General features: G+C 49.8%; 1 protein-coding gene across 1 annotated transcript in view; it reads right to left on the reverse strand.

Annotated features, from left to right (window-relative positions):
• The window catches only part of SLC7A5 (solute carrier family 7 member 5), a 32024-nt gene that overhangs the window by 14356 nt on the left and 252 nt on the right, over positions 1 to 17416 (reverse strand). The window contains exons 2-3 of the mRNA XM_041400523.1: positions 15633 to 16601; positions 4544 to 4669 (exon numbers count right to left, since the gene is read on the reverse strand). Of these exons, the coding sequence (XP_041256457.1) occupies positions 4544 to 4669; positions 15633 to 16215 (709 nt within the window). The 5' untranslated portion in view covers positions 16216 to 16601. The remainder of the gene's footprint in view (positions 1 to 4543; positions 4670 to 15632; positions 16602 to 17416) is intronic.

The following is a 17416-nucleotide window of genomic DNA, read 5'->3' on the forward strand; positions in this document are numbered from 1 at the left end:
GCATTTGGGATGCCAGGGGCACAGCAGCAGCAGGGAGGGCTGTCCCTGCCATCCTCCTGTGCCCTCCTCGGGCAGGGATGTTCCCCATCCGTCGGGTTTGGTCCAGGGAGGATCCCTGGTGGGAGCCAGGCTGGGCTGAGTGGGGACATCCCCCTGCTCAGGGCTTCAGATTCCTGTCCCAGCTCCAGCCTTGTGCCAGGAGCCCTGGCTGACCATGGAAATCCTGGACTGCTTTGGGTTGACGGCACCTCCAAGTTCCTCCCATCCCACCCCTGCCGTGGCAGGGACAACTTCCACTGTCCCAGATGCTCCCAGCCCTGTCCAGCCTGGCCTTGGGCACTGCCAGGGATCCAGGGGCAGCCACAGCTTCCCTGGACACCCCTGCCCCAGGGCACAACCCCAGCCAGCTCTGCCACCCCCACCCCAATATTGCTTGTAAAAAGCTCTTTAAAGGTAATATTGTGGCTGGAAATCCTGAACACTGCTGGGAGGGTTCTGAAAGTACCAGAAGGATGATTCAGACCTTCAGTGAGCAGAGCTTGGCTCTTAAAATGCCATTTTTAGTACTCCAGGTGCAAGGAAACGTCTGGCACTGTGGGGTTGAGACATCTGGGTGCTGCTTTCACTTACCAAATCCCTTTTGCTGCAAAACACCCCTTTGGCCTCTGTATTTCTCCCTGGGTTTTTTTTTTCAGTAGTTTCCAGTCCACATTTTTTTCCCTGCTTTTTTTTTTTTTTTTTTTTTTTTTTTTTTTTTTTTGGTGTGAAGAATCCCATGATTGAGAGAGAAGGAAGGAAAATTGAGTCTCTCTTCCTTTCCTCCCAGGTTTGGAGCATCCTAGGACAGGGGAAGGTGTCCCTGCCTATGGCAGGGGTGGGACTGGAGGAGCTTTGAGGTCCCTTCCTACCCAAATTATTCCATCATTCTACAAACAAACAAACACACAAAAAAAAAAAAAAAAAAAAAACAAAAAACCAAAAACCCAACAACAATTTAAAAAAAAAACAAAAAAAAAAAAAAAAAAAAAAAAAAAAAAAAAAAAAAAAAAAAAAAAAAAAACCAAAAAACCCCAAAAACAACAACGAAAAAAAAGCCCAAATTAAACCCAAACCTCCTGCCCAGCCTAAGCTCTGCTCTGGAGTTAAACCTGCCTGCTCTGTCCTTAAGTGACCCCGAGCTGCTCTGGCAGATGCAGCTCTGCATCCCTGACAGCCCAAGGAAGGGAGGCAGGGAGAAAAATGCTGCTGCCACCAAAAAGCTCCTGGAGGCACCACAGACCAGGAATTTCATAGCCAGGATAAAGAAAAGGGACAATAAATAAAGTGACAATAAATCCAATAAAAGCAATAAAATCAGTGTTAAATTCTATTTCTCTAAGTCCCAAAGGCCCAATTCCAGGTTTTTAAGCAGAGCTGCTGGTGAGAGATCACAGCTGCATCCCTGCTCCAGCTGCCTGAGGGCACAGAAACATTCCAGAAACCCTGAGGCATCATCCACAGGAATAAATAGATGTCAAACATGTCAGTGATATGTTTGTTTCCAGTTTTTTGACAACAAAACCGTTCCTGAACTTCCTCACTGTAAAAAGTACGAGGGTGTCCTTAAGAAATACACAGATTTTTTGACCATTTCAGTCAGTTTTAAGGGAAATTTTAAGGTGTGGGTATGGAGAGGACAGAACCACAGACCTCTGTGTCACACCCAGGGCAAAAATATCCCTCAAACCTGCTGTCCAAACCTTCTTCATGATCCAGTCCCAGGTATCCCACTCCCCAGCTGAGGAATATGGCCAAAAAATACCCAGCTGGACAGAAAGCAAACTGAGAGAGTTGGTAAAATAAGAGAACCAAAATAAATCTTGTTTTCATAATACTGGAGAGAAAAAAACTCTGATTCTATGTTTTAAGCTATTTCTATTATTTGAGTAAGTTATTTCTATAAGCAAGCTATTTAAATAAGTTATTTATTTAAATTTAATTAATTAATTCCTATTATTTGCAGGCTATAATCTGGGGGCCATACAGAAGATTTTAAAAACCAATACCCAAATCCAGGACTTTTCAAACCACGCATCTCCAGCCCCAAAAAGGCTTTTGAAAGTTTCATTCTTGGATTAATAAAATAATTTCATCCCAAGTAGCTGAGTTCCACTGAGTCAACCTCCAAGCACTTGAAAGGCTGAGTAGGAAACCAACTTCCAGCCTGCTCCTTTGGAAAGGCAGGGAAGGAGTGATGGGAAACAGCTGCTGACAGGGAAATGTTCTTTTGTGGGGCAAAATTGCCACAGAGTCCTTTGTCCTTGAGAGATCCCTGCTCTTCTGCAAACCAGGAAAAGAGCCAAGCAGAGGATAAAAAGAGAAAAAGCCAAAGGCTGAAGGTGGGAGGTTAATGCAGAGAGATTTCTGTGAAATCACAGAAATTTCCACATTTGAGCAAAAAATGTGGTGCTGCTCCTCTGGTCTGTTTATGGATACTGGGAACACAAACCAGCAGTGGGACAGGAACCAGTAAAACCAGTTCATTGTCCAGAACCTCCCAGGAATACACAACCCCATCCCCCTGAAAACCAGCTGGGTGCAGATCTCACCCCAAAAGTGCTGCCAGTTTGGATGGGGTCACCCAGCTGCTGGTGGGAAGAGTCCTCTTTGTCCAAAAAAAACAACACTGGAATGGGCACAGGGTGTGGAAATGTGGGACAAAGCTGGAGGACAGGGCAGTGCTCTCCCATTGTCACTGAAAAGGGGAATTTTGGTGCTTTTTTTTGAATTTAAAAAAAATGAAGAAAAAAGACAATTTCTTGCTGTATCCCTGCTAAAAGTACAGAGTGACCTGGAATGATTGAAAGGAAAATGAAGCAAGGTGCAAGCTGCAGGTGGGAGCTGAGGAAGGGACAGGAAAGGAGCTTGCACATTCTTAAGGACTTTTAGCAGAGAGCCTGGAACTTCCCTAAGGAGATTAATAAAACCCATGCTGGAGCCCAGGCAGAATCCCAGCTGTGGAATTCTGGACAAGCAGGAATGGGCACTTGGGACAAAGTGGGAACCAGGATCTGCTGTGGATCCTGAGGATCCCACTCTGATCCAGTCAGGTTTGAGGGCTGGCTGCTCAGACAGGGACAAAAGCCTTTGCTGACAGCTGTCACTGTCCAGGAATTGCTTTTGATCTCCCTGCCAGGTGGATCAGCAGTAAAATAAATCACACGGAATTCTCTGCCCTGCAAGGTCTGCACAGCCACCTGAAACTTCAAAGGAAATAAAACAACTCCTGGGACACATTAAGGGGAAGGGGGGTTTATTTTAACAGGGCAGAAATCCCTTCTAGGTTACAGAGAAGTCAAGGGAAATCTCATGGATTTCCACCTGAGGAAGCAGGGCAGAAAGTGGCTCAGCTTCCCCAAAAAGGCCAAAAGAACAGCACATTCTGAAGATGCCAATTAAGATTCTATCTGCAAACAAAGCCCAGTTGTAAAGATCTTCATGGTAAAATGTTAACCAACTAAAAGAGATTTATCATGATTTATCCTTTTCCTCCTGGGAATCAAAAGGTCCAGCAGAGCAGGCTGGGGAGCTGGGCAGAGGGAGGAGGTGTGTTTTGTGATAAGCCTCAAACAATGTCCCTGTTGAGTGTCTGCACTGAGCTGGAAGAAAATAAAACCTCTGACAAAGCAAGAAATTCTGCAAAGACAGCACTGGCTCCCAGAGCTGAGACAGGAATTAGAGACCCACGAGCACACACAGACACACCCCTGTGCAGGGACATGAGCCCCTGGAGATTTATCCCCTTTCAGCAAACAAGGACAGGACTGTTCCCCAAGAAACATTTATTCCCACAAAACTTGCACAAAAAAAGCCACACTTTGGTTTAACTGTGAGTTAATCAGGTCTGGAACAAACTCAGATGGGTTTGGAACAAACTCAGATGGGTTTGGAACAAACCATCTCCCTGCTTTGAGAGGATTTTATGGGTGCATGAAGCAAACCAGCAGAACCACCAGAAAATCTGCTTTATCTTCCCATTTTTATCTCCTTTTCCAGGTGCCAGTGCCAGCTGAGAGCTCCAGCCTCTGTTCCTCGTGGGCTCTTGTGTCCCTGGGTGACCCAGAGCTGGCCTGAGCCACTGCACACCTGGAACAGGATGAAGGGAAATGTGCAGGGGGAGTTTGTGGAAGGATTAAGATGACTGGGAATGGTTTGCACATGCAGATAATTCTCTGTGAGCAAAATGTTACAAAGAGATTTCCCAGTGCAGCAGCACCAACATTTTCAATCCCAAAGGGAGAAGGCACAGTCTTTGTGTAAGTGGGAAAGACCTCAAGTGTTTTCAGGAGCATGAAATCAAGCCTGGCAGTGATATAAAATATAAAATCACACAAATAAAACACAAAACCCCAGCCTTTGGCCAAGCTGGGAACATCCCCCAAGCACCTGAGAGAACAGGGAGGTTTGTAAAGCTCTGGAACACCTGGGGTTGGAGTCCTGGGCTTTGCCCCTCATCCTGCTTTACCTGCACAGCCCCAAAAGGAGGAAAAGGAGCAGGACTCACCCTTTGCCAGCTGCACGAAGCCCAGGATGATGATGAGAGCCAGCGCCAGCAGCTTGGCCGCAGCAAAGGCGTCCTGCACACGGGTGGCAGCTTTGACACTGTAGCAGTTCACAGCTGTCAGCAGCACTGAGGGGACACACGGGGACAAGGTCAGCACCCAGGGAGACACACCAAATGCAGCAAGAATCACAGGGAATCTTTAGGTGGGATACATGGAAGGAACTCCTCCCTGTGAGGGTGGGGAGGCCCTGGGTGCCCAGAGAAGCTGTGGCTGCCCCTGGATCCCTGGGCAGCCAGCTTGGATGGGACCTGGGACACCCTGGCGTAGTGTCCCTGCCATGACAGGGGGTGGAATGAGATGTTCTCCAAGGTCCTTCCAACCCAAACCATTCAGTGATTCCCTTTTGCTAAAACAACCAACCAGAGCCTCTTCCAGAAGCAAAACTCACTGAGATCTCTGCAGCCTCACACTTCTCAATTGCACCTTTATTTTGGCAGGAAGTGCTTTGAATAATGCCTGCTGTCCTTGGGACATGGCATGGCACTGCTCCATGCTCCAGAAGTGGCAATGACACTTTTTCCATCGGAAAACACTCCTGAGGGCTTGTAAATAAAAGGACTGACTGCAGCCCTGAGCACCCAAGTGCCTGTCCCATTAGCCCAACTTAGTGCTGCCGGTGTGTGGAAACCCCTCAGGGAAGTCAGGCTGAGCCTCCAGGACTGATCTGTGGTGATTTTATAACAGCAGCACCCCAAAGGCTCTGAGGCCACACCACCATGGTCCTGCCCTGCCCGTGGGCCAGAGACAAAAACCTGCAGGGCACTGGGGCAGGTGGGAAGAGGAGCTGGGGAAAAACCCATCCCTGCTCAGCCAGCAGTGCCAGGGACGCTGTGGGGCAGTGCCAGGGCTCCTAGGGATGCAGGAGAAGCTCTCCCAGCATGGCACTGCCTCCCCAGCAGTATTTGCTTGCTGAGAAGCTCCTGCTGCCCACAAGTTGCCCTGTGGTTAATGCAGCTACTGGGGATTAATTCCTGGTATTTTGGTGCCACATTCCCCCCAGCTCCTCTGTATCTCACTCCTGGCAGTGTGACATCCCTGCCAGGCAGGGCACAGCCTGAACCAGGCTTTGAAGCCTCTGCTTCTGCTTGAGCTTCACCCGCTGCAGAGCAAATAATGGCAAAGCTCTGCTGCCCTCACAAATCATTGACTATTTTGGTGCCCTGCTCCCTCCCCAGAGCCTGCTGCTTGTTATGGACACACGCAATGTCACACTGAGGGTGACAGTGCCCACATGCTGGATGCCCTCCCTCCAGCCCAGTGACCCCTTGCTGTCCCCCTGGCTGTCCCCTGGCCAGCCCCAGCCTGAGCACTCACCAGCAGCTCAGGGAGGAGCAGATCCCAAACCTCCTCCTGGAGCTGGAGGCTTTTCCCTGCAGGATCTTTTCCCAGCTCACTCTGCCCCCGTGCAAAAGCTTTCCCAGAGCCTGCAGCTCCTTTTCACAGGAGCTCTTGATCAGAGCCAAGCAACTGCTCCCCAGAACATCCCAGTGCCTCTCCTGAGGGTGTGAGCTGGAGCTGCACACCCACTTTAGAGCCCGGAGCTGACCCCAGGGTGGGTGGGGTTGGAAGGATCTCACAGGTCCAGTCCCAGCCCTGCCATGGCATGGACACCTTCCATTGTCCCAGGCTGCTCCAATCCCCCTCCAAGATGGCCTTGGGCACTGCCAGGGATCCAGGGGCAGCCTGTGCCAGTGTCCCAGGATCCAATGGCTTCCAGGATCATTGGCTCCTTGCCCCACCTCCCATCTCCAGGATCTGCTGCCATTCCAACACAGGAGCACCTCGAGTGTGGAGAAGTGAGAGCGGCGTGTGTCAGGGAGGAAAGCACATGATCCAACCCATCCCACATGGGTGACAGCCAGCAGCAAACAGAGATTGGAGAGGGATTTGGTACCGTGCCCTTGGAGCCCCTTTGGGAGTGTGGCTGAGGCTGAAATGACCCTGAGCTGTTTCTGGGGAAGCAGAGCCGTGCTGGGGTCACAGGACAGCACGAGCTGGGCTCTGGCCAGGAGCAGGGGTGAGTGACTGTGGTGACAATGTGCCACACCACTGTCCCTGCGCCAGGCCCCTCCAGGAGATATGGGACAGGGACAGGCCTGAAGGGTTCCCAACCTGGAGCAGCCCTGTCCTGTGAGGTCACTGCTCTGTCCCCACAGAGGGACACTGGGACACATCTGCCTCTGGGGACAGGCCAAAGGGACACGGTCAGACAGCAGCAAGGAGGAAACACAGCTTAACCAAGTGACCTTAGAGTGCTACAGGGGACAAGGAAACACAGGGAATGTCTCCCAGCAAAATTCCCAACTCAGCCAGTGAAAGCACCTCCAGTGAATCCTCAGGGCAGCAGCCTCTGGAGCAGGATTCCCTTTGACCAGCGATTATGCTAAAAATAAATCTGCCCTTGTTTACGGAGGGATATTTGGAGGATGAGCTCACCCATCTGGAACCACGCTGCTGTCGTGGTGAGGACAGCCCTGAGAGGTGTGACAGTGACATTCCCTGCCCCATTTAGACATTCTGTGTCTGTGACAATAACTGTTTCACCCCCACTTCAACACTCATTTTTAGGGGCTATTTTCCCTGCTCTGGTTCTGTACAGAGGCCCCTGGAGGGTGGTGTTGAAAATAAAAAGGCAAAAGTCTCCTCCACAGTCCAAGTGTCTGTGTTCAGCCCCAAAGCCCCATCAGTGCCAGATAAACAGACTCCCTAAAAATGAGAAAACACTTTGGGATCAGAAAGTAAACAGGGCTGGAAGTTTCTGCCGTGGTCATCAGTCACATTTCCTCTGCTTTGCTCTTCCCTCTTTACAATAATGTTTGTCTTTCCTAAAGGAGCACAGTGGAGTTACTCCACTGAATCCCCCAGTCTCGCCCATCAGGAAGAATCCTACAGACAACAAACAGGATGAAAGCTTTTCCATAAAACTCCAGGACAAATTCCAGTGGCTGCTGAGCTTCTCAGGAGGCTGGGATTTCTTAGGGCAGCAAGTTTGATTGCTTTGATCCCAGATCCCTGGCAGGCAGGGGCTGTGGGATCCTCCTGGCAGCGCTCCCTCGCCTCGGCTGAATCACTCCAGGAAAAACACAGCAAAGCTGCACAGCTCCACCACAAATCAGGGCACTGACACAGAGAGCAGGCTGTGCTGCCCTAATTCCTGCAGTGTTTTCCTAAGGCTCCAGCCCCTGTCAGCCAGCAGCCAGGCAGAGCTTTGGAGTGACCCATCAGGGCTGTGCTCAGGAATCATTCGAGGAACAAGGATTTCAGCGTGACCTGACGTGCCACGGCCTGGCTGAGCCAGCAGCCCCTCTCCAAAGCTTTACATAACGGGATAATAAATGTTAGAAAGCTGAAGGGATGGCAGGTGGACAGGGGGTGACTTTTCAGAGAATCCCACACTGGTTTGGGTTGGAAGGAACATTAAAGCTCCTCTTGTTCCAATCCCATGGGCAGGGACACCTTCCACTATCCCAGCTTGCTCCAAGTCCACTCCAGCCTTGGACACTTCCAGGATCCAGGGGCAGCCACAGCTGCTTTGGGCACCTGTGCCAGGGCCTCTCCAATCTCACAATAACAAAAGTTTCCCCTACACCTAATCTAGCTGGGGTTATTAATTACTCATGACTCTGGCAGGGAAGATCCTGGTTTTTGCTCTCTCATCCCTTCACCTCTGGGACTGCTCCAGCCCAGCCTCATTCCGAGGCAACTCAAACCACAGAGGGAAATCTGAGTTTCTAAATACACCAGCAGGTCTGGCTTCAGTATTTCCTCTGTCCTGCAGTCCCTGCTGGCTTCAGGCATCTCACTGAACCTGCTCCACTGGCACTCACTCACCTGCACAGGCAGGGAATTCCCCATTCCTGATAGGAACAAGGACAAACTGATTAATGTGACACCAGACCCAGGACTTTACCCACAATTCCCATTTTATAGCTGTATCCCTTTGAAGCTGCCTCCCGAGCTCTTTCCCAGACACAACTCGAGGACAACAGGAAAAACTGCAGACAGATAAATGGATCAATCCCTCCTAGAACACATCCATGGAACAACAGCTCCTGCGTGTCCAGGGAAAGGCAGGATGGGAGAGCTGAGGCTGTGCCCAGAGCAAACAGTGGGAATGGAGCTGGACACAGCTGAACCTGGGCTGCCACTTCTGATGCAAGAGCCCTGGCAGCACTCCTGTCCCACAGGCACAGCTGCAGCTTTCCCAGGACAAGGGAGATGGACAAAGATCCAATTCCACATGGAACTGCCTGGGGGTGACAGGAGCTTGCTCAGCCCAAGATGCTCCTCAGCTGCTCTGCAGGTGAAATCTCTGGAATGAGCACAGGAATGAATTCCCAAGGTACTGGCACAGCTGCCTGTGGGGTCACACACTCTTGCACAATGTCCCTTTTGTCCCTAATGTCACCTCCTGGGCCCGACCTGTGGTGCTGGCAGTGTGATTCCATGTACACCTCTGAACATGGATAAGTGTGTGGAATTAGCTGCCTTTAAGGCACTAAACTCATTAACTTGCTCTTAATTCCCATGGGATTCCTGTTTGTGGTATCACAGGACCCAGTGATAACATGCAGCAAGTTGGGAAGTTATGGAAACAGCCACAGATTGAAGGGAAATTGAAGGGAAATTGAAGAGAAATCCCCTCCATCAGTTTCCCTGCCAGGAAAACAAGGACTGTGAACTGTTCTATCATGTATGACTCTGTAACTCACATTTCCAAAATGCCTGGCCCTCACCACTGTAAGATGATGCTCCCATTTACCATCTGCCACTGGGTGATGCTGATTTTCCCTCACAATTACTCCCAGAACTTTCCTTTCCCCACTCCACAACAGAAGTTGCTCCTTTCCTGCCACATGAAGTGCAGGTGACAGTTAATCCACAAAGGACAAAGGAAAAATTAAGTTATACTGACCAGAGTGGATTAAACCCATGGGAAAATCAATTCACCAAGGCAAGAATGCCCCACCAATTTTGTATTCCAGCAGCTAGGATGTTACAGTGTCTCCCAAAAATCTATGGTGACTGTTTCCAACTGCACATTCCAACATGTGACAGGCAAGGTCACAGGCACATGCTTCAGGATATTCAGGTACTTGGCAGGTATTGACTGGAGACTTTTGTGCCCTGCAAGGTGGGGAAGGGAAAAAGCAGAGGGAAAAATCTTTGCAGATATTTCTGCAAGGACAAATCCCTGGAGAAACTTAACACCCAGGGCAGTCAGTCCTGGAAATGGAAAGGCCTGGGGGCACATGAGGCTGTTGGAAAGCTCCTGGCCCCAGAGCAAACGTGTCTATATTAAAATCTACTTATAATAATCAACATCCCTGGCAATGCTTCCCAGTTCTCTTTTATTCCTCTTCCCAAAACAGCAATCAGGGAGTGGTGCATCCACAAAGGAGGAGGCAAACTTGCCCTACCAAGGAGTCTCCAAACCCACACTGAGGCCAGGAGCTCTGCATGTCCCAGCAAACAACCCCAGGCACCCTGAACAGGTCAACACCCCTATCCCATAATAACAGCAGGACAATGACACAGGAAAACTCCAAAGAATTCCTCAGTGTTGGGAGAGGTGGCTCCAATCTAGAGGCAGGAGTTGCTATTCTGGCTCCTTAGGAAGAAGGCTGTGATTTACTGCCAAGGTTTCCAGAGGACATGACACAGCAATTCCACCAACAGGACCCTTTACCTCAGGAAGACAAACCAAATACAGGGAGAAAGATATGGAAAAGCTCTTTCTCCCTATTTCTCCCATTCCCAGCATATTAACCAGCCCAAACTACCTCCGTGCTCACCTCACAGAAGCATCTTCCCAACAGGGAGCAGCACATGCTGCTATTTTATGTGCACGGAATTCAGCTCTGCATCCTGGCTGGAAAACCTGAATTTCCCATCCCTTGGACTGGACCTGTGGCCACATCTGACCCTGGGACTATGGAACTCTTGGAATACTCAAAACAAATGATGCTGCTTTATATGAGGCTGACCCTGGAGGGGTTTTCCACAAAAGCCTTCCCAATTTGTTCATGCCAGAGAAGAAATCACTGAGATCCTTCTGAGTCCAACATAAATCATTCAAACACAGTAACATTTAATGGGATAATTGTTGTGAGAGCCAGGAGAGGGGTGCTGGAATTGCAGTGGCTGCTCCCTGTGTGTTTCAAGAGCCCTCCAAGCTCTCATTGATTTCTGGAGAGTCCTGCGAGTGTCAGAGCCTGTTTTCATTAATGCTGCTCTAATTAAACACAGATTAAAAAAGCAACCTCAGCCTTGCAGCCTCTGCCATCCAGCAGGGATTCCACAGACCCCTTCCTTCCACTCCACTCCAACAAGGGCAATTTGCTGATGGAGCTTTAGTCCCTTAATCCACCTTTCTGGAGGAGGAAGAATAAATCTTCAAAGCTTCACACCCAGCTTGTCCTGGCTGATTAATTGAAAGCAGCAATGCTGCAGAACGAACCCACCTCAGGCAGACAGGCCCTGGGTGTGTTTTGTGTTTGCTCTTCACCAGTTAATATCTGATGAGGTGAAAATCCACACACCTGTAAAAGAGCTGAGCCTGGCAGCAAAAGCTTGGTGTCAAATAAAGACACTCCTGCATCCCACAGGATCTGTGAGTTCTGGGTGGAAAGCTGACACTGGATATTCACTCCTGGACAACCTGGCAGCTACCCTTGCTTGGATTCCTTCTCTCAGGAGCATCAGGCACTTCCACAGGACAAGGGCTCTCAGACCTGCCTCCTGCTCATCCTTCCACTCTCTGGCTGCTCAGAACAGAAGAGACAAATGAGGAGTTCATCAGCATTCCCTGCAATTCCAGCCCTGCAGGAGGAATGTCCAACAGCAGAGCCCAGAAGCAGTGAGGGAAGTTTAGATAAATTTTGAGGAAGATTAAAATTCCCTGGCTTTGATATTGCTGTGCTGGGGTTATTAGTGCCACATTTGCATATCTAATTAAATGTCTCTAAGTGAGACACAAATTCAGAAGCAAACTGTGAAACTGCTGATCTGACAGTGAGGAGCAAGAACAAAATTAAAACAACAGAATATCCTGAGCTGGAAAGCATCCATAAGGATTAATTACCGAGCAAGAACAAAATTAAAACAACAGAATATCCTGAGCTGGAAAGGATCCATAAGGATTAATTACCAAGTCCAATCCCAGTTTTCCACTGTGGAGCACATTTTCTTGTCAGGAAATCAGGGAATTCTAGAAGCTGTGTATGGCTCTCAGGGTGTGAGGATGTGTGGGATGAACAGCTCAGGCACTTGTGGAACACCAGAACCAGCTCAGAGCTGGCAGCAGCCTCATTCCTGTCTCCCTGTGCACAGGGAATGGATTTACTGCACCACAACCCAAACCTGGGAAGGTGCCTCTGTGCAAGCAGGAAATCTGCAAATTAACAATGGAAATGAGGAATAGCCACAGCATCTTTAATGAATCAGTTTAACACTTTCCATCCCTGAGCCCTCTCTGGAACACACAGGGGGCACTGGTCATTTTTACTGATTTTTGTTAGGATTTATCAGCTTGAAATTGAAGAAATGTTCATGAAAGTGGCAGCAGGATGGAAAGCAAACCTGAGCCACTCACACCTGAGACACAGCACACAATCCAAAGTTAAATTCTTTGCCATGTCCAATATTGACACTGTAATGTAGATCATTGAATATGCAAATTCAGCACCTAATAACTGTCCCTCCAACCACGACAGAAGGGGTAAATTGGTTTAGAGATTAACTCAGAAGTGAGAGAATTCAAATTATTCCTGGGTTTTCACACAAATGCACAAACTCTGTTTCCTGAACTTCCAATTTTTGTGTACCAAACACGGATGGATTTTGTGTTATGAGTTTTAAAGTATCAACCATCCAATCTCACAGCTAAAAAGAGATGCTCAATTTCTGAATCACCCAAGTAACCTGCAGCCTGCAAAGTCTTCAGCCAAATTTTTGGGGAATATGAAATGAGGCAGGCTAAGGATGAACAGCCTGACCCCTCCTGCTCCAGGAAGACTTCCCTGGAGTGGATTCCCAGCTGTTATTTGTGGCAAACACCACAGGCACTCCGGGTGCCCATGAAAGAAGCCCTGCACACCAACTGTGTGTAGATTACAACCTCCAGGGCAGAAAATACCCATTTGTAGGTAAATTCTCCTTACCACCCACCTTGTTTTCCTCAGCACCTTCCAGGGGAACAAAATTCCCTCTTCCAACAATTTTTTCCTTTCACTCAAGGCTGTGATTTAGATTCTCTTAATGCATTAATTCACTCTCTGAAGTTCATGGTGGCAAATTCTGAACAACACATGATTTATTCAACCCTTCAGCAGCAGCAGAGTAGAAACAAATAACTTCAGTTATTCCTCCTCTTACTACAAACTGTGCAGCCAAGTGCATTTTGTGTGGAGATACAAACTTTGCAAGGAATAGAGCTGGGACTGTTCTGCAAGGCTGGATTTTGGCTACTGTACTCCAGCCCCAGGTCCCAAATTCCTCTGCTGCTTCCCAAGCTGCTCTCCCCCATTTTGAGGTAACTCATTCATGTATGTGCTACAGCCTACGCACAAATAGGTCATTTTTTTTCTACTCCAGAGCTTTTGAAAAGAATAAAAAGTCTCTCTCTGGGCAGTTTCTGTTTGAACAAAGCTGTTTGTGAGTCCCCACAAGTGTTGTGTGGCTGCCTGAGCCCTTGGAGCAGATTTATTTCATTTATTGTTCCTGGGTCACGGTGTGGTTTTGGCACCGGGGAGATGAAAAGCTGATTCCAAAACTCAAAGTTCCAAGAATCAAAGTTCCCAAAAGCTGCCCTGCTGAAGGCGCTGCAGGATGAAGAAACCTCCTGGAGCAAAGGAGACAACCCCAAACTTAACCCAAAGCATAAACAAACCAAGAGCCAGCAGTGCAAGGGGAAACAGAGCTTAAAGGAGAAACACATGGGGATGATGCAGATTTGGAGAACTCCAAACCCTTCCCCTGGCAGCTCAGGAGAAAGGTTCAAGAACAAATTCTGCCCCAGGGAAACCCTAATTGCTACCAAAGGAAGGCTGGAGACTTTCCTTGGAGGAGCATGAACAGGAATGAGAGCTGGCTCCAAGGAGTTTCGTGCTGCAAATCCCCACCAGCGAACAGATGCCAAGGTGGGCAGGTCTGTTTAGCCCTGCCCTGGGAACAGAGACCTGTTTTGGGAATGGTCCTGAAGATGAAAAGTCACTTTTGGTTAGAAACACATCCTCAAAGGCTTTGCCTCCTCCATCCGTGCTTGCACGGCAAAACTTTGCCATAAGACAGCAAGAAAACCTTAAATTATATCCTAATTCCTTGGTTTATCAGCAAGGAACACAAATGCCACGTGCATCCCAGTCCCTCTCCTGAGGAAAGCACAGTGCAGACTGGCAGCAAAGCCTGAAAATCAAATTTCCAAAAGGCAACACACCCATCAGCACGACTATTCCCTGACCACCTTACAGCTTTCTTAGTTAAAAAAATTGTTAGATTTCCCTAATAAACACTCTCCACACTGTAAAAAATTTGGATGGAAATCCACATGCCTGCCCAGGTGCCTTTATATTCCTAAAAATTCAGCTGGGGACTGAGAAGTTTCAATCTTGCCTGAAGAAAGCACAACCCCGTGCCATGCCTGTTATCAATCCTATAATTAGCCATATAATTTACCTCCCAAAGCCCGGGTCAGGCTGGCTCTGAGACATTTCCAGACAATATATCTTCCCATAACGACCATGTGCTGCAGCTTTGGGATGCCTGAGATCCTCGGAGGGGGAAGGAATCTCACACAATCCCAGGAAAGGGCAGCACCAATGAGCAGCTTCCTCCTCATCACTCAAAATGCAAAAATGTAGAGACCACCTGGCTGTGATTTTGTACAGTGGATAAATGATTCATAAAGCTCTCACAAAAATTATATCTTCTCCCAAAAAACATCTTTATAATGGCATTAAATTCCAGTGGAGCAGAACAGATTGAATGGGAAATCAGGAGGGAAAAGGCAGGGCATGGTACTGTATTTAAAGGATTGGGAATTTGGATGGGGTGACTTTGCAGTCATCAAAGAAACAGCAAATAGGATGAAAATAGGATTTGAATGGCAAAACTGCAGACCCCAAAAGAGCAGAGAGGTGATAAAAAGTGCATCAGAAGAGATATGTGCGCCCAGGTTGGCATCCCCGGCCCTGAATTCACCCCATCGTGACCGAACTTCTCTGCAAGGCACCGCCCCAGAGACAGACAGACAGACAGACAGTTTGCTGCAAAAAGAAACCCCACAACATCAGGTTTTGAGCGCGGTATCAGCGCGCACACGGCCGGGAAATGGAAATACCTCCTGTCACAACTGGTGCTGAAAGCAGCTCAGCTCAGGGGCGTGTTCAGCACCAGTTGCTGGTGACAGATAATTGTTATCCTCACCCAAAGCCGCACACCAACGTCCACCGGCCCTGCAGAGCCTGGGAACCAGGGGGTTTTACCCTGCATGGTCCTGTGGGAAAGCACAAGAAATCCTATTCCAGCTCCCGGGAAAAACGCACGCTGCATTTATCACACGCTGCTCGGGAATCAGGGAGCCTCACTAGCCCACAGCTGGGGTTTGGGCAATTTTATGCTCAATTTATTACGGGTGGAGACACATTTTCTGCTGTGGCTATTCAAAGTAGCCAAAAATCCCCCAGGATGCAGCCAGCGTAGCGCAGGAGAGATGGTGCAGATCTTTAGGGGAAAGTGATGGGGAGTGAGGAACCACGTGGAGTAGGACAGCGGGGACCTGCAGAGGGTCACTGAGTCATGGAATGGCTCGGGTGGGAAGGGAATTTAAAGGTCATCCCGTCCCATGGGCAGGGACACCTTCCACCAGAACAGGATGCTCCAAGCTGGACACTTCAGGGACCCGGGGGCAGGACAGCTTCTGTGAGCACCGTGTGCCATGGCCTCCCCACCTTCCCAGGGAGGAATTCCTTCCCTAAACCCCATCTACCCCTCGTGCCTGTCAGCCGAACGCCACGAGCCGCTACTTACGGACACACAGACAGGCCACCAGCTTGGCAGCCTCGTCGGGCACGGGGCAGGTGGGGAAGATGGGCTTGAGCAGGTAGGTGGCGAACACCAGAGCCACGATGTACTGCGAGGAGGGCCGGATGATGAGCAGCTCTATCCAGAGCTTCAGGAAGGCGGGCAGGGAGCCGTACACCTCCAGCATGTAGGCGTAGTCCCCGCCGGACTTGGTGATGGTGGTGCCGAGCTCGGCGTAGCACAGAGCGCCCACGATGGAGAAGGCGCCGCACACGGCCCAGACCACGAGCGAGAGCCCCGGCGAGCCGGCCTCCCGCAGCACGCCCGTGGGGGTGACGAAGATGCCGGAGCCGATGATGGTGCCCACGATGATGGCCACGCCGTTCAGCAGGGTGATGTTCCGCTTCAGGGTCACCCCCTCCGCCGAGCCGCAGGGCGATGGCGAGCGGGCACAGCCGTTTTCCTGCGCCCCTTCCAGCATCTTCTCCCTCGCCTGCTTCTCGTCCTCCTGCGCCAGCGAGGCGGCCGAGCCGGCGGGGCTCCGCTTCTTCACGGCATTGCCGGGGGAGCTGCCGCCGCTGGCGGACATGGTGGCGGAGCGGCGGGAGCAGCGGGCGCGGCCACGCCGCCACCTTCGGCCGCCCCTTTTGTTCCGGCGGCGGTGGGCCGGGCTGCTTTCCGGGGGGAGGAGGAGGAGGAGGAGGAGGAGAGCGGCAGGAGGAGGGCAGGAGCGGCGGGGGATGCTGCAGCGCCCCCGGGGTGCGCGGCAGCCGCTGGGTGCCCGCTCAGCCCCGCATGGCGCTCAGCACGGGCCCCTCCGACCGTCCCCGAGCCCCAAAAGGGGACAGAAGGAGGCAAGTGCCACCCCGCAGCTCGGCCCCGGGTGGCACTCGGTGCCCGCAGGGGAGGGGTGTTAGCGGCGCTTCTCCGCCCTGCATGGGCGCTGTGCGTTCGGTGTGCTCTGTAAAGGAGTTCCTGTAAAGGAGAGCGGGTCCGTGTGTATGTATACATGTCTACACACATGTATGTATGATATACAGGACATACACACATGTATGTATGATATAGAGGATATACACACATGTATGTATGATATACAGGATATACACATGTGTATGTATGATATACAGATGTGTATGTATGATATACAGGATATACAGACATGTATGTATAATATACAAGACATACACACATGTATGTATGATATACAGGATATACATACATGTATGTATGATATACAGGATATACACATGTGTATGTATGATATACAGATGTGTATGTATGATATACAGGATATACAGACATGTATGTATAATATACAAGACATACACACATGTATGTATGATATACAGGACATACATACATGTATGTATGATATACAGGATATACACACGTGTATGTATGATACACAGGACATACACACGTGTATGTATGCATATCCTGCCTCTCCCAGCTCCCCCAGCCCCATCCTGCTGTACTTTTCCATCCCAGTTCACAAGCACAGGGCAAGGCCCCGGTGTTGCATCACCTGCACCTCTGCAGAGGCGCTGCGGGGAATCAGCCCCTCCTGGCAGACACCAAAATCGCCAAAAAGGCTTCTCTGAAACATTAATGAGTCACCAATCTCAAATCTGACGGATGGCAAAGTCACCAAAATGCTTGTTTGTGAAACGAAAATATAAAATAATTCAGCCATCTGGCAGTCGTGCAGGCAAAAAAGGCAATGTGTGCCTCACTGAAGGCAGAGGTTCTGCATCCAAGGAGAATCACTGGGATACTACAGTAATGCC

Source organism: Onychostruthus taczanowskii, unplaced genomic scaffold (genome assembly GCF_017590055.1).
Source record: "Onychostruthus taczanowskii isolate IOZ18803 unplaced genomic scaffold, ASM1759005v1 scaffold18, whole genome shotgun sequence".
Classification (NCBI taxonomy): domain Eukaryota; kingdom Metazoa; phylum Chordata; class Aves; order Passeriformes; family Passeridae; genus Onychostruthus; species Onychostruthus taczanowskii.